General features: G+C 40.5%; 1 protein-coding gene across 2 annotated transcripts in view; it reads right to left on the reverse strand.

Annotated features, from left to right (window-relative positions):
* LOC311098545 (uncharacterized protein) overlaps positions 1 to 23729 on the reverse strand; it is a 38846-nt gene that overhangs the window by 8758 nt on the left and 6359 nt on the right. The window contains exons 1-3 of one of the 2 annotated variants that reach the window (XM_084138780.1): positions 22605 to 22965; positions 18593 to 18725; positions 2798 to 2905 (exon numbers count right to left, since the gene is read on the reverse strand). In XM_084138780.1, the coding sequence (XP_083994906.1) occupies positions 2798 to 2905; positions 18593 to 18662 (178 nt within the window). In that variant the 5' untranslated portion in view covers positions 18663 to 18725; positions 22605 to 22965. Of the gene's footprint in view, positions 1 to 2797; positions 2906 to 18592; positions 18726 to 22604; positions 22966 to 23729 lie in introns of those variants that run through there. The other variant, XM_084138779.1, reaches the window with a different exon arrangement.

The raw sequence follows: 23729 nt of genomic DNA on the forward strand, positions 1-23729 counted from the left end.
TTTCACTTTTACCGGCTGCTCCCGATGGCCGGTCCGAGACTGCCTTATAATTTAGTAGGGTACACGTAGACTATTAGCCTAATAATAAAAGTTATGGCACTTCGGGTGAAAAATGTTGTCCTGTGTTCCGTCTTTTAAACTTCTCCTCAAACGTGCATGCAGTGTAAATAAAGCAGTTACATCAATGAAATGATAGTAAAGTTAGTCCACGGCCACACCCCCGTGCTAATGGCTATACCGACCACGGCGCAAATTACAAGACGAAAAATGGAAAAATAGAAAATCGGTTAGATTTCATTTATTCGAATGTTTGTTTCTGAAGTCACAATTTAGCAAAAGTAAAATTGAAAAAAGGGGAGAAAAAGGCAAATATCCATTGATAATGTACTGAAAAAAAAAAAAAGAATGTCTGGTTTCAATTTTGCATTTTTGCATTTGCATTGTATGGTCTGAAAACTGAATTGTGAAGCGTTACACGGACCCCGTGCCCTTGTTTTTGGGGTCTCCAGATGTTGGGCTACTAAGTGTACAAGAGTGATTATGGCATCCTCAACCCCCCTCCCTGCTCTGTACGCAAACTGGAGTGGATCTAAATTATCTTCTACATACTTCAATATCTCTATTCTCACAATTTTTTCAAATGTTTTCATCACTAGTGAGGTGAGGGCTACCGGTCTAAAATCATTTAAAACCTTCGGACTCCTACATTTCGCCACAGGAACAACTATGGCATGTTTTCAGATTTGTGGTACAATTTGAGTTCTAACTGACATGTTAAAAATCTCTGTGAATATGCCACTTAGCTGTGAACTACATGCTCTCAACACCTTACCACTAATATTATCTGGTCCAGGGCTTTTATTTACTTTTACCCTTTTAAAAAACCTAGCCACCGTAGGAGCATCGATACTAAATACAGTAAGCCTATTGCTTTGCCCAAAGTCATACTTCACATTATCGTCATCCACATCAAATCTTAGATAAAATTTGTTAAGTTCATTCGCTAAACACGCATTAGATGTATACCCATTTAAGGATATCGTAGTTCTGCTTCCCTGTATGCCTGTCATTAGTTTCATTCCGTCCCACACCGCCCTTTGATCAGCATTTAAATATTTTTGTTCTATTTTTTCTTTATAATTATGTTTTGCCTTTGCAATAGCAGCTCTTACTTCCTTCCTAATAGCAGAATAAGCAACTTTATCACCACTTTTAAAAACAACACTTTTCTTCTTAAGAAGATTTTTCAGTTCATTATTAAACCAAGGCTTATTATTTGAATGCCTGGTGATAACCTTGGTATCAATCACATTATCGACACAGAATGAGATATAACTAACCACCACACCAGTCAACTCATTAATATTGTCAGATGGTGCATGAAAAACAGACCAGTCCGTGCACTCAAAACATCCTTGTAGAGCCAATATACCATCCTCATTCCATACCTGGACTGTCCGTGATTCTGTGCCTTTCCTTTGCAGCACAGTCTTATATGTTGGAAACAGGTGCACCACGCTGTGGTCAGAGGAGCCCAGAGGGGAGCCCAGGAGCCCAGAGGTAGCCCCTAGCCCTGAACATTAAGGTTCAGGGCTAGGGGCTACTCACCAATGATAATAGAAAAGGCAATAATAAAAGCACGCTCTACAACACGCTCTGACCTACTAAAGAAGAAAAAGAGGAGGAAAAACATGGCTAAAAACAACTCCAGACCTGTCTTTGTTACCCAATATAGTAGTAGTGCCTCTGAAATGAAACAAATAATTAAGTCCAATTGGGGGTTAATTCAAAGTGATCCTATTCTGAAAGACGTTTTTCCTATGACTGTGTTCAAGAAGGCACCATCCATAAGGGACAAACTTGTAAGAAGTTGCCTTCCAGGTCCTAAACAAAAAACATGGCTAGAAAAAGGGTTGTGGGGGACCTATAGGTGTGGATCTTGCAGTCATTGTGAGGGTGTCATTCAAAGTAAGACTTTTTGTGATCTGAGAACGCAGAGAGAATTTAAGACTAATGGTTTTATTAACTGCAACTCTGAATATGTGGTCTACCGCCTACAATGCCCATGTGGGTGTTTCTATGTGGGCAGAACTAAAAGAAAACTAAAAGAGCGGTTTTATGAACACAAATGCGCAATCCGAGTCAACAACGAAGATTACCCTATGGCCAAACACTATAAAGAAATACACCATAGTGACCCATCATCTTTGAGAATTCAGGGCATTGAAATTATTAAAAAATCAATACGTGGAGGTGACATTTTAAAACAGTTATTGCAACGTGAAACCTTTTGGATATGGAGCTTTAAAGCAATGGACTATCCAGGATTAAATGAGGAGATAGATGTTAGACCTTTTCTGTGATTTTGTAACACTGTTTTTTCCTGTGACTACTCACTTTTCATATGTATATGTGTATGCATGTGTATGCATGAATGTGTATGCATGTGTATGCATGAATGTATGCATGCTATCTGTTGCCTGTGTTTCTGGACAGAGCACTGATTATAAGATATTATAACCCCCAAAATCAACCTTCGTAAGTAATTGATAGAGCTTTTAAAAGTGTTCCTTTGAATGCTCTTTTATAATGACAATCAATGGAAATTAATGTATGGTTAAATATGCAAAAAAGAAGATATGCTAAAAAAGTAAAAAGAAAGCATCTTTGTTAACACATTAACATTGATGTATTGTTTTTAGAGAACAATGATTGAAATTTTATGTCATATTTCTCAGTATGTAATATTCCTCAAAAACGAACAACATCGCTGCTTCAGAAAAAACCTTCTGCTTACTGAACATTTTCTTCAGCTTGTCCTTTATCCTGGTGGCGACTCCGGTATCGTGGTCCAGTTGCTGTGCCGCAGGAAGTGGGGGTGCTGAGGGTGCTGCAGAACCCCCTGCTGTGAAGCACAAGAAAAAAATAGGTGGGGGTGTTAAAGGTGCCTTGTGTAATGTCCGCCAAAAAATCAATTCATACTCCACATTCCATACCAGATGGGGGCAGTATACCGCCAGAAAGTGAGTTGGTCTACTCTAGAGTAACAATCGAGAAACGGCATAGTCTCTATGCTCCGCCCCTACCTTCACAACGACCCTAGAGCCATAGCCGAAGCCGAGCCCACTCCGACGTTTTGACTCCAGAGGAAAGTTGGTTGATGTCAAGTGATTTTGAAATATGACATCTTCAAGCTACTCCCCTTCACCTTTACCAGTGAATATGTTCATATTCGTTTTGTTCATATTACATTTTTATTGTTAGTTTGAATTACATTAATTTGACAGACAGCATTCGCTGATGTTGACCAAGCTAGCGCCAACGTAACCAGAGCTGCATGCCAACTCTCACGCATTCACCATGAGACACACGCAATTGACACTTTTCACACGCTCTCACGTCACACATCAATTTTCTCACGCACAGAAAAATCGCGAAGCAAAGAGGACACGGAGACCAACAGACTAAACAGAGCAGGTTACTTATGATATTAAAAAATTTCAGCTCTCAGATTCTGTCAATTTTATTACGCAATTCAAACAATAAATACCGTTTTGGCGCTTGTAAATGTTACACGACAGATCGATTAGGTTACTGACGTAACCCAGGTTCTCTGATAACATGAAGTGAGGTATCTCACTATGGGAACGCCTCTGGGCGTGACCGATCGCGGAAGCACCAATTACACCATGTCTGCCAACCATGGCAGACCAATCGCTGCAGCGATTAGGGAGTCCTGCCTCCCTGTATATAAACCGCAGCTACCTACCGTTTCGTCATTCTCCGCATATCTCTTCTCCGTGCGAAAAGGCAAGGAGGGCAATGTTGTGAGATACCTCACTTCATGTTATCAGAGAACCTGGGTTACGTCAGTAACCTAATCGTTCTCTTTCTAACATTCGTTCGGTATCTCACTATGGGATATAGACAACTCCCGTATTGCCGATATGCTGACGAAGCAGACTGAAGACGAGACGGTTAAAGTAAAAATACTGCCTCACTGACCCAGACGGAGAAACAGAATAATCTGAGAAATCCGCCCTTATGGAACCATCTTATACCACCTGACTACTCACTCCCAGAACTGAGTGGGCCAGAGAGGGTTCTGTTACATCCAGTCTATAGAAACGAATAAATGTGTGCGGAGAGGACCAGCTGGCTGCCACACAAATTTCTTGAATCGAAATGCCTTTAAATAGAGCCCAGGATGTAGACATTCCTCTAGTAGAATGCGCTCGTAGACCTACTGGGGGCTCTAAATTCATGCTATTGTAACATAACACGATCGCCTCTACCACCCAGTGGGAAAGGCGTTGACGGGAGATTGTAAGAGTCCCTTGTAAGAGTCAGCCCACGAGACAAACAGCTGGTTGCTCTTACGCAATGTGCGGGTTCTCTGTACATACATATACAGCGTACGAACCGGACATAAACAGTTTAGCCTCTCCTCCTCTGGAAAAGAAACAGGAGGTGGGTGAAAAGCCAACAAGTCCACAGGTTTTATTCTCTCCGCGTGATCGTAAACCTTGGGCACGAACGCCGGGTTAGTTCTCAAAAGTAGTCTTTGACCACCCGGAGCGAACCTCATACATGAGAGGTGAACTGATAAAGCATGCAGTTCACTCACCCTCTTTGCTGTTGTAAGAGCGAGTAGTAGAGACGTTTTTAAAGCGAGCAGCTTTAAGTCCATCTTATCAATGGGCTCGAAAGGGGGTTTAGAGAGCGCGTTCAGGACCACAGACAAATCCCATAGTGGGACCAGTGGCTTTGATACTGGGTGCAATCTGCGTGCACCTCTCATGAATCTACAGACCAGGGGGTGTTGGCCCATAGTGCCTGAATCAATACCCACATGACATGCCGAGATAGCGGACAGATAAACCTTAACCGTGGAAAAAGCCCTGCCTTTATCCAGGAGGTCCTGAAGGAAACACAGCACGTCCGAAACAGAACACAGAAAAGAAACAATGTTCTTCTCTGCGCACCATTCCTCGAAAACTCCCCATTTGAGATTATATAAAGAACGTGTCGAGGCAGCCCTCGCGTTCTGAATCGTCTCAATAACCCTAGGAGGTAACCCGGCTGTGCTCAGATTCACCCTCTCACGGGCCAGGCCCAGAGAGCTAGTTTCTGAGGGGAGGGATGGAAAATTTCCCCCCGTGCTTGTGAGAGAAGATCCCTGCGCACTGGTAACGGCCATGGCCGGTCGAAGAGCAGTTGCGCAATCTCCGCCACCCACAGTCTCCCCGGCCAGTAAGGCGCGATCAGAATCATCACATGTTTGCATTCCCGAACCCTCCGTAATGTCGGCTCGATCAAGCTCAATGGCGGGAACGCGTACAGCAACACGTCTGGCCACTCGTGGGCTAGCGCATTCACACCCAATGGTGCATCGTCGCCGGCTAGGGAGAAGAACCGGGGACAGTGCGCGTCTTCGCGCGATGCGTAGAGATCTACGGCAGCCTGGCCGAATCTCTCCCATAACATGAGGACCACCTGGGGGTGGAGTCTCCACTCCCCATACAGAGGATTCCCTCTGGATAGTAGATCCGCTCCCCTGTTCATTATTCCCGGGACATGCGTCGCGCGTAATGAGAGGAGAGACCTGCTGCTCCACATTATTAGTTTCTTCGCTAACATGTGAAGCATGTGAGAACGAACTCCTCCCTGCCGATTTATGTAGGCAATCACCGTTGTATTGTCTGTCCTGACCAATACGTGATGATTCTTGAGAAAATGCACAAAATGTCTCAGAGCTAGAAACACTGTCAGTAGCTCTAGGAAATTTATGTGCCTCTCTCTCAGTGCCGGAGACCAAACTCCTCTCACTGTTCTGCCCTCGAACACTGCGCCCCAGCCTGTGAGAGATGCATCCGTCGTCACCACTTTTCTCAGTACAATAGGACCTAGAGGGCATCCTGTCCTGAGAAAGGATGGGGCTCTCCAATGACAGAGAGCGCTCGCGCATTCTGGTGAGACCCGCACTCTGCGGTTGAGGCGGCTCTTGGGGCGAATGCCTTGTGACGCTGTCCAGTTCTGAAAATCTCTCATTCGCAGTAGTCCCAGGGCAACCACTGACACAGTTGAGGCCATCAGTCCTAGTAGCCGAAGACACATCCTGAACGAGACTGATCTCCCTCTTTGAAAAAGGGAGAGGCAGCTGTGAATCGTCTTGATGCGATCCTCTGATAGGAAAGCTCGAAACGTCACAGAATTCAATCTGAGACCCAAGTAGACTATTTCTCGGGACGGAGATAGACAACTCTTCGTCTGGTTTATTTTGAAACCTAATCTCTCCAGATGTGTCACTAGTGTGTGTGTGTCGCTCTCTGCCTGCCGTTGGCACGGCGCGCAGATGAGAAGATCGTCCAGATATGCTGAAACCCTGAGCCCTAATCTCCTCAATGGAGTCAGGGCCCCTTCCACACACTTGCTGAATACTCGAGGGGCTAAAGCCAGGCCAAACGGTATTCTCGTAAACTCGTATGCTGTGCCCTGATAGGCGAACCTCAGATATTTCCTGTGGCATATACACCAGGCTGTAAACATGTTTTTTTCTGCTGTAAAGTTGGTAATTTTAACATGGGGGAGATACAGATTTGACTCACTTTTGACACCAGCCTCAAGCGGCCAGTCAACGAATTGCAGTTTAACTCACTTCCGTGTTGGTTTCAAGAGAGAGACGGGGAGGTTGCCGCTTGGCAGCGGGTGGTTGTGTGGTGGTAAGGGTCTCTTGCCAAGGGCTTCAGCCATTCTTCCGCTCTCTTCCCTGAACTGAAATGTAGTAGTGGGCTGTACTTTCCACACTATTGACATCAGGTTCAAGTACGCCCACAAGCCGTGCGAGTTATTCGTGTATTGCAGTTTGGCTGGTGGTTATGTTGCCGCATACCGCCTCCCATGGCCGAAACTGGTATTATGACACCTGTCAGGCTGTGGCTAGTAATTTAGCATGCTAATTCAGGTTGATATCTCTGCATCACTATAACTTGTCATTTTTTTAATGACATCATCGCCCTTATTTCTTCTCATTCTTTTGATGCGTGTAGCTCATTTTTTGGATATTTTTACCTCAATTCTTACACATGGCACCTTTAAAGCTGCCGTCGGCAACATTTTTTTGATCATATGCAGTGAAATCAACACTATAATCCGACAGAACAACATAAATAAGGTGGTTTTAGAAAAAAATCCGAGCTTCTAACTCCACCTGAAGCGTGTTATTTGTTTTGCAAAAATCCACCGCTCCCGGATCATCGGGTCCAATCAGCGGGGGGATGTGAGATCTGACTGTCAATCACAGGTCGTGCACACGCCACAGATCCCCCCTCCCTCGAGCACGTTACAATATCACATGCACACGACACGCCTGAAGTTCGCCTGAAGATTAGACGAAGCGTGATGGCGGAGAGAAAATCTACTAACAAGCTTCCAATTCCTCAGTTATTGCTATCTATGGATAGATTAGCCAGGGCGGCCTACCTCCGAGTCCATGGTGTTGATTGATGCTGAAGAGACGGACTCGTTCACACAAAATCAGGTACACACCACACACGCACTGACGAGCACGACCTCGATGGGAGGGTGCTCGCTGGTAGTGGGGGAGGGGCATGAGAGTTGTAAACATTCAAAATTTTGGCTAAGTCGACCCAATCTGCCAGACTTGCAGACTGCAGCTTTAAAAATAAATAAATAACTGTTTGCATGCTTTGCTCGTACTTTTGCCATTGCGTTAACTGGATTCCCTCTTTGCAGGGTTCATCAGAGTTCCTCAGGGACAGGGGCTCAAATGTAAAAAAGAGGCATTTATATATTGCTCATCAAGGTTGCATTTATTTGATAAAAAATACAGAAAAAAATACAATTTAAAATAATGGTTTTCTATTTTAATATACTTATAACCTTCGATACCTTTTCAGAATTCTAAGTTTAAAAAGTAAAAAATAGAACATTTATTTCAAACAGAAATCTTCTGTACCATGAAAATCACTCTGCCTAATCATTCACATAAAACAATACATTGATTTAAATTTTGTAAAACACTTTTTATTTGGAAAGGCAATATGCGCAGGGGCCTTTCATTCAGGTGCGTCACACAAGAAAGAATGTGAGGAGAATATAATATAATATATATAATATAAAAAAATATAAATATATATAAAATCCAAATATAAATGAAAGTCAAAAGCACATTTTTAGTACATAGTCATACCTGGAAACAAATCCTGCTCAAATAGGCTATATGGGCCATTCTACAGAATTGGTTCAAAGTTAGAGTTGGAAACTTTTTTTTTTCACAAATGTTTTATACATGCAAATTGTATAATATCCATGGTAAACATTTCTAGTAATTATGCAGTTAATTCTCTGTATTTTCAGAAAGTTTTGGAATACATCCTCTGCCCAAATGTGTCACTAATAAAAAATAATAATAAATAACTTAATGAGAAGGGTTATATTGACCTATTAAGATTATTTTACATCTACCTTGTAAATATATTTTTTGCTATTTTATAAGTGTTCACATGTAAATCAACAACAATTACAATTTTAACAATATTTCAAGTGTAATCTTTCTTTTTTTAAAGTATACATTTTATCACACATATTTCAAAGTTAAGGATTCATTAGTTTGATATAGCCTAACGTTACATTGGAACAAACACTATAACATCTTAGTTGATTAGTTTATTTTTGACAAAACATACTGTATATTTAACATATGAGCAGAAACTGGCTAATAACAAAAGCTTATTTGATGTCTATTTTACAGTAAAAACTTTATAATCTATCCAAAACTAGTCACAACTAGTAACAACAGCGCGCATATGTGCCGTTCATTCATTCACACACAGAAACGCAATTCACATTTAACAGTCTTTTTGCGGTTTACAGATACTATTCCATATCGCGATTAGAACAAAGCATATTGTTAGAAATGAAGAATTCCAACATGATAGTGCCTTTTTGTCTCCATCTTTATTAGGGTATGAATGAATAAATGAAAACCAGCAGCTGGGAAGCTAAAGCTCCCAAAACTCTGGGTATGGAATATATAGTAAGAATATAAAGGGAGTATCTCGTTATTCAACCAATAAAATCATACATGACATCATACCATTGTATAACATATCTATAAATGGTCAGTAGCCTATCCGGTAAGATTTCCTTCTGAGCCTTGCGGTCCGAAAAGACTGATAATGCATATGATAGAACACTCTCCCCATCCGAATATTGGGGTCCTTATAATTAATGGATAAACAGATAAACAGATGTGGATAAACAGATATAATAAACAGATGTGGATTATATACATACAAAGTAATCTGGGCAGGCAAAGCTGCTCTCTGGACAAAGCTGAGATAGGGGGAAAACTGTAACTTCTAACACATATAAGAATAAAAAACTAATCCTCAACTGGATCCATTGCTCCTCGAAGTGAAACCAGCACTTCTGAGGTAAGTTTCCCAGGATTATTCCTCACAGCCTCGCAAGATGACATAGTACATTAATCTGATTAAACTTGATGTGTTTTATCGAGCTGATGTGGGCGTTTTGCATGTTTGCATGTATTGCCTCAGATCATTTGCGTTTGAATAGCGCGTGCTCTCCGTGGGCATGGTCACATTATAAGATAACGAGCTGTAATGAGCTGAAATGAGAACTCTCTCTTTTTATATATGTGGCAGGGCGGGGTTAGATCCCGCCCTAGTAAGTGTTGTCATCTAATTGATGGGCGTGAGCGCCTATTGGCGGCCGTCCCTGGCCTATTTAAGGTGGAGTTCAGGCCACCTGGGTATGCGTCATTGTTACGATCGCCTCTGTTTGGGTGCGCTCGCAGCTCTGCGGGAGCCAGGTTATGGCTGGGACTGGTGTGACCTTGCTTTTTGGTGCAGGCTGTCTTTCACCACAGCTCATGTGTATGATCGGATGGAGCAGCTGTACATTTGTGAGTTTCCTTTCATGAACGAAGCTGTGAGTAACTGAGTTATCTGTGGGTCTAGCGATCGACTTCTGGTGCATCAATCCGCTCGTGAGCAGTTCGTCTCGGTGGACTGTGGGGCAAATGCTTCCCAGACAACGCTGTTAGGCTGCACTGTTTGTTCTGCGGCCATTTATTCTACGGTGTGACCGTTTTTTTGTTATATTTTTCTGATACGTCCTTGTGATTTGTTTGTCTTTTGTATTGTTATAGCTTATGCTAATGCTGGTGGTAGAGGTGTAGAGTGGCTAACCATGGTCTCGGTGTTGTCACTTAAACGCGAGCCAGTTAATGGATATGATTAGCCCCACCTGTTATATCGCCACCAGCAGTTTGTGTGTTTCTTTGGGTCCAGGTTTTTCCTGGTGACTAGGGAAAAGTGAGTAATATCCTGCACCTGAGAAAACCAACTGTTTTGTTTAATGTTTTGATTTTTCTATTTTTATTTACTAATTACTTTTGGATGTGTTTTGTGTTTTAATTTGGTGGAAGCCCGAATAATTGGGTGTTCATTTGTATTATTTGATTTATTTTGTTGTTCTGTCTGTTATAAAAACTGTTTCATCATTTGGCCAGTAATTTGCCAATTGTTGATCCTCGTAGGTTGAATTTACTTTACTATGTTTTGTTAGAATGTGTGTGTGTCTGTTGGTCAATTGTGATTATATATTGTGTTTTCTTGTCCCTTTCTAAAGCTGAAGGCCTCCGGTGTAGGGAGGCTAGCTGCCTTTGTCCTGTTGGTTGTGGTGTCTCCTTCACTGAGTGTTTTTGCCGTTGGCATCTGCGTTTCCATCACTTAGCGAGTGTGAGCGTGTTTGTGTGGAGTAGAGTTTGGTGAGTGGTGTGGTTTTAGGATACTCACTGCCCAGCTAGCCGCCCTACCGGTAAGCCTCAGCTTGAACGTCATTTTGTTTTCTTTATTTTGTTTGGTACACACCATAGTGGTGTAAACTCTTGCCCTCTGAGTCAATTTTATACATTTTAAATTATTGTTGTGAAAATGTATTCAGATCCACGTCTCTTGTCCTCTGTGGTAGCGAACCTGTGTGTTCTTGTGAAATTTCCCCGTTCAGTGAAACGGGGTGGCGTAGTCTGCTCTTTATTCTGCTATACTTTCTCATAAGTGTAACTTTTGCCCTTCCACCACCTCGCCACATATAGATTACATAAACAGAGAATATTTGTTTTAGTTTTGAATTAGATAATTTAAAAGTACACACTTAAATGATTATAAAGATATATTGCTCATGCCTGGGTGAATAGTATTCACTGAGTTTTGTTTAAGTTTAGAGACGTGCACCAGAAAAAAAGTTCATGGAGACGGAGAGGCAGAAATCACACCCTGTTTATTTTCTTTATTTTACAAAAGCACAATGTTTTATTTCGATTCTAAGTGAACACATAAAAAAGTAGACATTTAACAGCTTATTTTTTCATATTTCTTAAGTCTGAATGACCAAAAATGACAGAGTATTTTATGTCTATTTTGCTGCCCGTAAACACCTCCCTTTATCCTTTTTTGCCCAGGTAACATGGGGGATGGGGGACCACCCTCAAATGGCTTCTATTAGGCCTTATCTCTGAGTTTTCTCTAAACTTCTATAAACCTTATTTCCTTTTATTTTATCTATCTGAATATGAGATATCAGTACCACTCACTTTGAGACATTTCAAATGACACCAAAAACATAACAGTCAATGATAAACATTCACATTAAACCATGTTCTTGTGTGAGTTCTTAGTTGTTTCTGAGAAGTCAGGTCGTGTGGGGGAGGTCGAATATTAATTAGCCAGTAGGGCCCTTTTGTCTCATTAGACGAGGTCCCAACCAGTATTTTCAGTCGTACAGCTGCTATGCAAAAAAAAAAAAAAAAAAATGAGCAAAACGCGCCGGCGCGTTTGCCGACCCCAGAGGGTTAAAGTATATTAAAATAGAAACCCATTATTTTAAATTGTAATGCATTTTTTTGTTCTGTATTTTTGATCAAATAATGCAAATATGCATAAGAGACTTCTTTAAAAAAAAACATTTTTGATCGGTACTGTACTTAAAAAATATTGAAATCAATATTATTAATATATTTAACACACACTAAGAAATTGAGTAAGTTTACTAAATTAAAACACCCCCAAATCAATGACAGACATAATAAATACAGAAGAGAGGCTCATGAATATTAATTAGACAGGCCAAAATCGACCTGTTTCTAAGCAGAGCTCCTGAGAAAGGAGCTGTAAAAATATATTGGGATGGTTTTTGGTACTTATACCGCAAATATAATAGCCTATATATATATATATATATATATATATATATATATATATATATATATATACACGTATATATACCGCAGTATCTCCATTGTCAAGGACGAGATCGTAAATGAGAGGTTCCACATCATTGACGAGCTGATACCAACTATCCTGGAGAAGCCCATCAGAAGCCTTGGTCGGAAATCCAAAGATATTTCCAGATTTACAAAAATAAGAGTTTATGAAGCCTTGGTACTTAACATACTATTGTACAATTCAGAAACATGGACACTAAGAGAAGCAGACAAAAATAAACTGAGAGTGTTTGAAATGAATTGCTTACGGAAAACCCAAGAAGAGACCGAATAAGAAACGTCGACATAAGATGAGAATTGGGGATGGAAATCGAGGTGGTACAGCGAATTCAGAAAAAGAGGCTTGGATACTTTGGACACTTGGTCTGAATGAAATCAGAATGTCTTTCAAATGTCGCTCTATTCGGTCACGTGCATGGGACAAGGAGGAGAGGGCGACCAAAGAAAGGATGGTTCAACAACTTGGAAGAGGATCTGGAAAAAATTAGGCTGAACATCGTCGAGGCCTGCAGACTTGCAGCCTCTGACCGAAATGGATGGAGGGACTCCGTGTTGGGGCTGTCGGAGCGTGGGCTACCATCGCCATGCCACACACACACATTTCTATGTAACTGACTTAAAAAAGTTAAGAACAGTCTTCAAGAAAAAAAAATATGACTAACCTGTAAGACTAGTCTTAGCAGTTTATGGAACTGGCCCCTGGTTTCACAGACATGGTTAGATGGCTAAACCAGAATTAGGCCTTAGTATAATTAGGACATTTAAGAAGCTTTTATAAACGTGTCTTAGAATAAAAAATTACTGGTCTTGAGACAAAACAATGGCACTGACATATTTGAAGATATTTCAGTGCAAGTTCAGTGCACTTTAAAAAAGCAAATTTCACAAGTGACGTTGTTCCAAGTGAGTGAATTTCACGAGTGACGTTGACCAGCTGAAGCTTAACTTTCACAAGGCGGCTGATCTCACTGCAAGAGCCTGCCACTTTCCTCTCTGCGCTTGCGGCTAGCTCTCGTTATGTCAGTGAGTGACCCCGTTCCTCGTGCCCTCCCCGTTTCCTTCCTTCCTTGAGCCTCGGAGGAAGAAACAGTGGCGTCAGAGCACCCAGTCCCTGCGTGCCTCTCTCTCTCCAGAGAGATTCCTCGCCTGTCCTATTCATCAAGATGGATCAACGCCCCCCCTCACAGCGGCAGGTCTCGTCTCGTTCGGGGGATCAGAAGAAGATCATGATGACAGCGTTTCGTTGGCTGCATCAGAGAAAGAGGAGTGGCCCTGTCACGGACCCCCCCCCCTTCTCAGTTTTTCCCAGAGGTGCACGACGAGCTGACGAAATCATGGAGCGCTCCGTACTCAGCCCGCCTGCACTCGTCAGCCTCACCCACGCTGTCAACCCTCGACGGCGCGGATGAGAAAGGGTATGAGAAACTGCCCCCTCTGGAGGAAGCGGTGGCCGCTTATCTTTGCCCGCCCACCGCCGTTGGATGGAGAGCCATGGCGGATCATCCATCTAAGCCCTGCAAGGCCACATCAGCTCTCGCCGGTCGAGCGTACGCCTCCGCCGGCCAAGCTGCTTCGGCTTTGCACACGATAGCAGTCCTCCATACCCTGGAAATCCAGAGTTCTCGCGAGAGCACAAATAGAATTTGTTCAGCGAGTTGCTCTGGCATCGAGTAATGATGCTCATTACCTATGCCCTTGTATCTGAGCTGCACCAATCACATTGGTGTATCTGATATAGGCAGGCCAGAGATGAGCTCAGAGGACGACAGCGCTGCTACGTCGGTTGGATTGATGTGGTGTGGGCATGGCCTAAATACGCTCTGTCTCTATGGGGCTTAGTTGTGATTGGTCGTAGTGTTATCCAATTGCGTTTAGTGAGATTTCCAGGCTAAGTCCTCCAGGTATTTCAGGCCAAACTCCTCTGCTCCCAGCACCACTGATTCAGCCCTGCGCACCACGAAGACCACCGCCCAGGCAATGGGCAGAAGCAAAGTTTTAAATTGGACAAACTAATTCAGAGCCGCCTTATTGCGCCATCATTCCTATTAATTGTGCATTTTCTCGGCCGCATCAGAGGGTGTGTTAAAGTGGACATTATCCCATTATAGAAGAGCTGTTTATCTAACGAAATCCAAATTTTAAGCAGTTTTTACTGTGGAATTATTGTTTTATGAAGCTTTGAACTTGACACATTACACAATGAACAAAGAGCAGTCTTGCATTTTCTGCATAATTCATGACGCTGTTTCTCACCCGCCTCATAGGGTGCATTAAAGTGGACATTATTCCATGATAGTACAGCTCTTCCTCTAACAAAATTCACATTTTAGGCAGTTTTTACTGTGGACTTTCTTTTTTATGAAGCTTTGAACTTGACACATTACACAATGTACAATGTGCCGCCTATTGCATTTTCCGCCCATTTCGCGGCGCTGTTTCTCGGCAGCCTCATAGGGTGCGTTAAAGTGGACATTATCCCGTTATAGGACAGCTGTTTGTCTAATGAAATCCAAATTTTACTCAGTTTTTAGTGTGGAATTATTGTTTTATGAAGCTTTGAACTTGACGCATTACACAATGTACAATGTGCCGCCTATTGCATTTTCCGCCCATTTCACGCCGCTTTTTCTCGGCACCTCAGAGGGTGCGTTAAAGTGGACATTATCCTGTTATAGGACAGCTGTATCTCTAATGAAATCCAAATTTTAAGCAGTTTTTACTGTGGAGTTATTGTTTTATGAAGCTTTGAACTTGACGCATTACACAATGCACAATGTGCCGCCTATTGCATTTTCCGCGTCGTTGTTTCTCAGGAGCCTCAGAGGGTGCGTTAAAGTGGACATTATCCCGTTATAGGACAGCTGTTCCTCTAATGAAATCCAAATTTTAAGCAGTTTTTACTGTAGAATTATTGTTTTATGAAGCTTTGAACTTGACGCATTACACAATGTACAATGAGCCAATGTGTCAATGCCTATTGCATTTTCCGCCCATTTCGCGGTGCTATTTCTCGGCCGCCTCAGAGGGTGCGTTAAAGTGGACATTATCCCGTTATAGGACAGCTCTTCCTCTAAAGAAATCAAATTTTTGAGCAGTTTTTACTGTGGAATTATTGTTTTATGAAGCTTTGAACTTGACACATTACACATTGCACAATAAGCCGCCTATTGCATTTTCCGCCTATTTCGCAGCGCTGTTTCTCACCCGCCTTACTGTGCGTTCACACCGGACGCGAATAGCGCGTCAAATTCGCGCCTGCCGCATCTATTTATACGCTTGACCACTTTGTGTGCATTCGCGCGTCAAGAGCGAAATTGACGCGCGTAAAATCAAAAGTTTGAAGCGAAATTTACGCGCGTCACACGCCTCAGAGGACGAAAGTTTCGAAACCTGTTGGCGGCCATCTTTTTTTTGTTTATCGAGCATTAGCATTAATCGAGAGAATCACCGCTCGTATACTCTGGAGAGCAGAAACAGCTGCGTAGGGGACATCGTCGCTGTACTCGGGTCCACCAAACCCTCCGGAGGGTTTCAGGAGTTTCACAATTTGCTCCAGGAGGTAGGTTTGGTGGACCACGGTGAGGACGCTGACGAGGACAGCGTAGGCCGTATAAGCCTCGGCCTCGAGTGGTCGCTGCCTGACGAGCCCGCGCTGTACAGCCCAGCGCGAGGTTCACCCTTGCCCGCACCTAATCTGTGATTTATTTTTGTTTTGATAATAAATGGAGCCAGCCTCCAAAAGTGAAACCTGTCCTGTGATTTTTGTTTGTTTTTATATACTAAATTGTGTTTGTTGTCTTTACATTAGATTAATAATGTTTCATATAATCTAGAATAGATATGGAATAAATAGCATTCAATACAAAATGAGTATCTCTCATATATTGAAATCGAGTTTTATGTTTTTATTTGCTTTATTGTGCATTTTAGTCATATTACAAAATAATTTATTGAGGCCAAACATAAAATAACATTATAAACTGTCACTTCACCACGTGACAGCAGCATGCAAGCAAGCATGAATCAAAAGTAGTCGATTGCCGAGTTCACGCGCATAGGTTTAGTTACCTATGATCACACGCGTGAACTCGGCAATCGACTACTTTGGACTTCAGCCGAAAACAGGATGTAAATACAGGTATGAGCGCTGGCTTAAATAACATCATTTTTATACATATCTTTCACATCTACTGCAGTCAGATTCACCCGTGTTCACTCTGAAGGAATCACTCACATTTTCTGTGCACTTGTAATGACACATCAAGGATGTTAAGAGGCTAAAAGCAGGTTTAAAACTTGCCCCATAGAAGTCAACAGGGTGCAAATTTTAAAAATAGAATAACTCGGTGTAGGCAACACCGATTTTTGTCGTTGTTCTCTGTATTGACAGCACTCCAAATGTACAAAAAAATGAGCTCAATGTTAAAATTGACCGGAGTTCTCCTTTAAGTTATCAAATTATTTTAAAAGGAAATAATGCACTTGCCACAACATAACTTTGTGACAATGTTTAGAAAAATATACAAGCGATTTTTAAACAAAACTGTCTGCTTATACAGATTCTATCTTTCAGTGCTAATTGCTTTGTGTATTTAAATGTTAAATGGGAAAACACTCAACTGTTCTTTTTTCTTGCATTTTTCTTTTCTTATTCTTGCTTTGTTATTAGGGCCACCAAAATGAAGACGTGTAGGAGTAGTTTGATGTTCAAGCTTTTGAGGAAAATCTTGTTCATTTAAATGTATAACCTGTTTCAAACTGTTTTTACTGTTTGGGCTTTGTTCTATAGTAAATGAACTGAATTAACCAAATTTTGAGTCTGTATATCGTTCATATGTCGTTGAAAAAGTCTCTAAAATAGTTTTGGGCCAATGAGGACAAGTTAAATTAGACCACTGCATGTCCGCCCATATTATTAAAAACTAAAATGACCAACTGGTTACCAACACACGACTGTCGATCCACAACGTTGCCACGACGTCGCCGTTACCTGCTGACAACGTTACAAAGTTACGTTGTAGCAACGTATCTGGGAATTTCACTTTTCCGGTTGCCACGACGTAACTAATTACGTCGCCACGCCGAAAGTTTGGTCACCAGATTACGTTGCAGTTACGTAACAGTCACGTATTTGTGTTAGCTGGGATATCCGTCATCGCAAACGTGCACGGTGCATGATAGAAAACAGAATGTTGGTCAATATATTGTGTTTTTTATTGATTTGGTGCTATTATGTGCAGCTGAGTGAACAACAGGTTTACTGTGTGTCATAAGGTGGCTGACATTGGATTTCCATTAATTTGTTGCCCTGATTCCATGCGCTATGCTCGAATACACTGCGGGCTCACTCTTGCTCGTATCCAAGGTAAATCATCAACACTATTATCCCTTAGGCCTACATGTGAACATAAATAAATGTATTTATCGAATACATAATAATCTGCTAAAACGCATGCGTTGCCAATCCAAATCCACGTCTTCTGAAGAGACTTTATATGATGAGCAGAATTACAGAAACACGCACACTGCACGGGCGTTCAAATGCTTGCGGTGATCAATGTTTGCTTGAGTTTTTATACATCAGTTTTTACAAAAATACAAGCATGTCTTACTCAAGCTTACAACTTTGAGTAAAACATGATTGAGAAATTGAATGCAGTCAGTTTAATGTTAACATGTTAATTGATTGAGTAAAGTATTGCTTAAAGTCCAACTGAAATCAAAATTGACCCTATTTACTTTGTTAGCGCATATTACTAGTCTTGTGGTGAACAATTAATCCGTGCAAGTTAAAACACAGAAAAAAATAGTTTGCCGTCGTAATCTTTAATCAAAGTCTGAAAAGTTACTTCCGGTCTGGAATGGCGTCCCTTCTCTGATGACGTAGGTTTGAGGACTTGGGTTGGGAAACGCTTAACCACTCCCCTCAAATCGTTAGTCTGTTATGAGCGAGAGATGGAGAGGAGGAGCGCTAGAGTAAAACCCTGCCCTCTGTTCAATATTCCGTTTCACTGGGAAATACGTCACAGCACTGGAGAAAAGTCGTTTGCAACTTCCGGTTCACGCGGACTTTAAAGAATTTTCTTGTTAATTTAGCATAAAATGACTTCAAGCTGAATTTACTTAAAAAAAGTGTTTAAGTAAATATGTATTTAAGTAAATCTGACAATTTTTTTTTTTTTTTTTTTTTTTTTGCAAAATCTAAAGAACTGCATGAGCAAAATGTGTCTCAAAACGGCATAATCCAATATATTGACTCACGTGTAAGTGAAAGTGGAGGATTATCCATGCTGTCCTCAATGGAGTCAGAGTCACTCTGATGGTCCTGCATTTTTACTGCCTCTTAATAAGGTAGGCTACTCAATCAGTGACGTACTGTCAGACCCTTCAAAACCTACAGAGAAAGGGTGACAAAAATCAGGATGCGCAAAAATCTAGAAAAAATATCTTGATTAACTCAAATGGATTCACAATTACATTGTCTCTCCTGTCTGAGAGTGTAAGAGGCTTGGATCTGAGACAGCCGTTTAGAACTGATCATTATTTCATTCGGTTTTATAGCCCATTGAAGAGGTACTGTTAATGCACGCCACTGAAACGTATACTATGTCCTCAATATTCATTAACAATGTATCACAAACATTTGATCTAGCCACATTGTTTGTTTCATTATTATGCTGTCATAAACCAGGTTTTATTTTTCTAAAAACAAATTACTCGAGTGCCTTGGATGGTTTCTTCGTACTATCTAAATATGTTACAGTCTAATGGTAAATCCAGGGGTGCATCTCCTATCTTACCCTATATTAACATGAAATCTAAATCCGTTCACTCAAAATGGGGATTTGTGCACATGATGATCTGCATCATAGACTTAAAAAAATGCACGAGGAGAATCTGTCACCCAATTTGACGCTAAGCTAAAAATCAATTTCTGAAGCTGCAGCAGCGTAAAATCCATGCGCGGAGTTTGCGGGGGGGCAGGGGGAGCATTGCCCCCCCTGTTGGCTGAAACGTAATTGCATTTTCTCAACAAAAAAAAATTATAATTGCATTGTTTAAAAAAAAAAAAGATATATTATACATATTTTAAATAACACAAAACAACTAAATGGTGGTAGGTAATACATCTGATTTCATATAGCCTACTGCTTTAGTAAAAAAAGATAGCATGTAATAGCGTTGTAGTTATCTCGGACTCGTTACACCAAAACTGTAAGTTTTATTTCTCTTCCAAATAACTGCTTAAGCTGGAGAAACTCAACACACTGCTTTCAATATGCTGTTCAATATGTTTCAAAAGTGGAGAGTATTGAGTGTTGAGTGACTGTTCATTTTTCCCGTGTCTCAAAATGTTTTAAATGTTTTATGAAGTACAACAAAATGCGAAATATATCTTGTTTTTTAATCACTCTCATTGCCACAATGTATTTCCGCCACAATTCCGTCAGAATTGCGTGATATAAAGTCAGAATTCTGACTTTTTTTCTCGCAATTGCAACTTTATATCATGCAATTCTGACTTTATAACACGCAATTGCGAGTTTATATCTCGCAATTCTGACATCGTTTCTCACAATTGTGAGATATAAAGTCCAATTCTAAGGGGAAAAAAAGACGGACTTTTTTTTTTTTTTTTTTTTTACCTCAGAATAGTTTATATCTCACAATTCTGACTTTATAACACGCAATTAAGACTTAATTTCTCAGAATTGCTGCTTTATATCCCGCAATTGCGACTTTATATCTCACAATTGCTACTTTATTTCTCTGAATTGCCACTTTATTTCTCACAATTCTGACTGCAATTGTGAGAAAAATAGTCAGAATTTCGAGATAAAAAGTCGCTATTATTTATTTATTATTCAGTGGCAGAAACAAGCTTCCAACAATGTGTTTTGAAAAAAGGAAAGAAACACTTTAAAAATCTTTTCGTTTTGGTTAAAGACAATATTTTAACAGTGCAAAAGTGGTCCACATTTTATTGATCCTAACTGTGTCCGAACGAAGATGCGATGCGAAGTCAAGTGGCTGTTTATGCAAAGTTCTACGGCCTGTTTACAAATATGATTGTATTGTTGTAGCCTACTGTTTTTTATCGGGTTAACAATTTATGTGTTTATTTAGCATGTTTGTTTTGTCCATATGTGCTAGTGCTGAGTTCCCCAATTGATAGGCCATGCAGGTCCCAGCTGCTACAATGTTTTTTTTTTTTTTTTTTTTTTTTGCCCCCCCTGGCTCGAAAGTCAAACTCCGCCTATGGTAAAATCATTTACAAAAAAAGAGCAAATGTGAAATCATCGACAAATCTTACAATATTTAGAAATTGATTGTTATTCCAAACTTTTTGTTTTTGTGTTTAGTTTCGGTTTCCCTGCATCACTAACCTAGATTACCATCACAACTCCTAATACAATTTAATAATGCAAATTTATAGTCCAACATTTATGCAGTCTTGATAGCTAAGTTAGTGTGTTTTGCCTCCGAATGAAAGTGGAGAATGAACTGTTTTACAGCGTGACGAGAAAGTAAGTTACGCCTATTAACTAAACCGATCCAATTTATCTTAAAACTATGGGGTGAGATTTCGGTCAGAATTCTGCGCGCGCAAGATCACATTTTGAGCGTGCAAAAGGGCATTTCGCACGCGCGTGAACTGAGTTTTGCGGAGAAATGTTCGTCTCGCAGATAAGAAAATATTGCGGGCGAACGAAAATCAATTTTGCATTTAAAATAAGTATTTGGATGTGCGCGGACGTTCTCTTTCGCGTGTGCAAAGTTTCACTTTCTTGCTCCTTTCATACCAGCCGTGAGCGCTCTCTAAGCGCAGACGGCTCGCTTGCTCAACACAACCCAGCGTTACAATATGCCATAATTCCAGCCAATCAGAGATGAGACTGCTAAATTCTGATTGGCTGGCTTGAAAACCAATCACAAGACTCCCTGCATCACCGACTGCGGAAGAGAACTAGTGCAGTTGAGTAAAGTTGGCAGTAAATTCACAGATTCGATTGTTGTATAACCATCAGGACAGCAGTGATGGGTGAACTAAATTTGGCAACAATACAGTGAATTACAGTTAAGTTATTAAATATTTTTCATAAAAATCATAAAAAAATCACAAATGTACAATTGTATATACAACTTAAAATATATTTTCCCCAAAATAAGTGTTGTTGTATAACCATCAGGACAGCAGTGATGTGTGAACTGAATTTAGCAACAATACAGTGAATTACAGTAAAGTTATTGAATATGTTTCATAAAAATCATAAAAATTATACATTTACAATTGTATATACAATTTAAAATATATATTTTACCAAAATAAGTGTTGTAGTATAACCTTCGGGACAGCAGTGATGTGTGAACTGAATTTGGCAACAATACAGTGAATTACAGTAAAGTTTTTGAATATTTTTCATAAATAATAATCATGAAAAATATGCAAAACGATATTTATACAAAATAAGTGTTGTAGTATAACCATCAGGACAGCAGTGATGTTTGAACTGGATTTGATGACACTATAGTGTGTGACAGTGAAGTTATTGACTGTTTTCGTAGTAACGCTTTTCGGGTTTTGCACTTTTCAGAAGGTCCCTTCGGATCTGTCTCGCTGCCGCCTGCGCATAGAGATCAATGTATTTTGTCCACTGCGAGGGAAAGCTCGTTTGGAGGAAAATTAAGTTGTAGCTGCTTGTCTACATTACTACGATTAAAAAGAGATGTTATTTGTGCAGTAACAACGTTTAGCTCACGAGTTATTGACCCGGGAAGTTCGAATCTGTGAATTTACTGCCAACTTTACTCAACTGCACTAGTTCTCATCCGCAGTCGGTGATGCAGGGAGTCTTGTGATTGGTTTTCAAGCCAGCCAATCAGAATTTAGCAGTCTCATCTCTGATTGGCTGGAATTATGGCATATTGTAACGCTGGGTTGTGTTGAGAAAGCGAGCCGTCTGCGCTTGAGCGCTCACGGCTGGTATGAAAGGAGCAAGAAAGTGAAACTTTGCACACGCGAAAGAGAACGTCTGCGCACATCCAAATACTTATTTTAAATGCAAAATTGATTTTCGTTCGCTCGCAATATTTTCTTATCTGCGAGACGAACATTTCTCCGCAAAACTCAGTTCACGCGCGTGCGAAATGCCCTTTTGCACGCTCAAAATGTGATCTTGCGCGCGCAGAATTCTGACCGAAATCTCACCCCATATAAAACTAATTGTATAACACAAATAAAAGAATATCATGTCATTTATTTTATACTTACCTTATACACAATATGTCTCCTAGTTTGTTTGTTTTTTGTCAGAATCTCTCCGTTTTTGTCTGACTGTATTAGAGAAAGAGAAAGAGAAACTAAAAGCGTAGCTGGCAACACATTCACAGATTCCAACTTTCTGGCTCAATAACTCTCGAGCTAAACGTTGTTACTACACAAATAACAACTCTTTTTAATCGTAGTCTAGACAAGCAGCTACAATCTAATTTTTCTCGAAACGAGTTTTCCCTCGCAGTGGACAAAATACATTGATCTCTATGCGCGGCGCAGTGCCGTGGTGGGGTGCGAGGCCCTGTGCGAACTTGAAACGCGAGGCCCTGCTCTTTGATGCGGATGCTCGATTGCGCATGAATAACGGTCACGGACGTAGCTGTTCTAGTGCTATTACACGCTGCAATACATTTTTATCAAGTAGAATAATACAGCATAATCATGCACATAGTCTCAGCTATGAATTTTTGCTATTTATTTCAGAAGGGAAAAAAATCACCTGTGCACATGGCTGTACTTTTTTTTTTTTTTTTTTTTTTGTTGTTGTTGTTGCTAAGGACATACAAAATCAATGCCAGGGGTAAATACAATTGCGAGTACAGCTACAGATTACATAGTATGCAAATGACACAGTGAGACAGTTTTAAGGGCTTTGGAATTGCTGGATGTACTGAGAGTGCCCAGGTAGGATTTAAGTTCGTTATAAAAAAAAAAAGTAGCCTAGGGCTTACATCCTGAAATTTACATTTGTATAAAATAAAAAAAATCGCTAGAAAAATAAATAGGTTTATCAAAAAATATTGGTCCTTTACATCTTTATCAAAGTTGTGCTGACCAAATAGAACATCTTTGTATAACAAAGAAAAACTCTGTGATGAAAAGGAGCTAACAAAGATACAGAAATCCTTCCAGAACTGACTTGTGTATGTGCATTCCCAGAAGAGATGAGAAATAGATTCATGTTCAGCACCACAAAAAGAACATAATGTTTCAATATCAGAAAACATCTTTTTTAAGTAAAGCTTCACAGGATAAAAAAGATGAAGTAATTTGTAAGACACATCCTTAACCTTATTGGTTATTAAATATTAAGATGACAAAATCGACACTTTCTTCCATGGA

This window comes from Abramis brama (genome assembly GCF_963993115.1).
Source record: "Abramis brama genome assembly, chromosome: 16".
NCBI classification, from domain to species: domain Eukaryota; kingdom Metazoa; phylum Chordata; class Actinopteri; order Cypriniformes; family Leuciscidae; genus Abramis; species Abramis brama.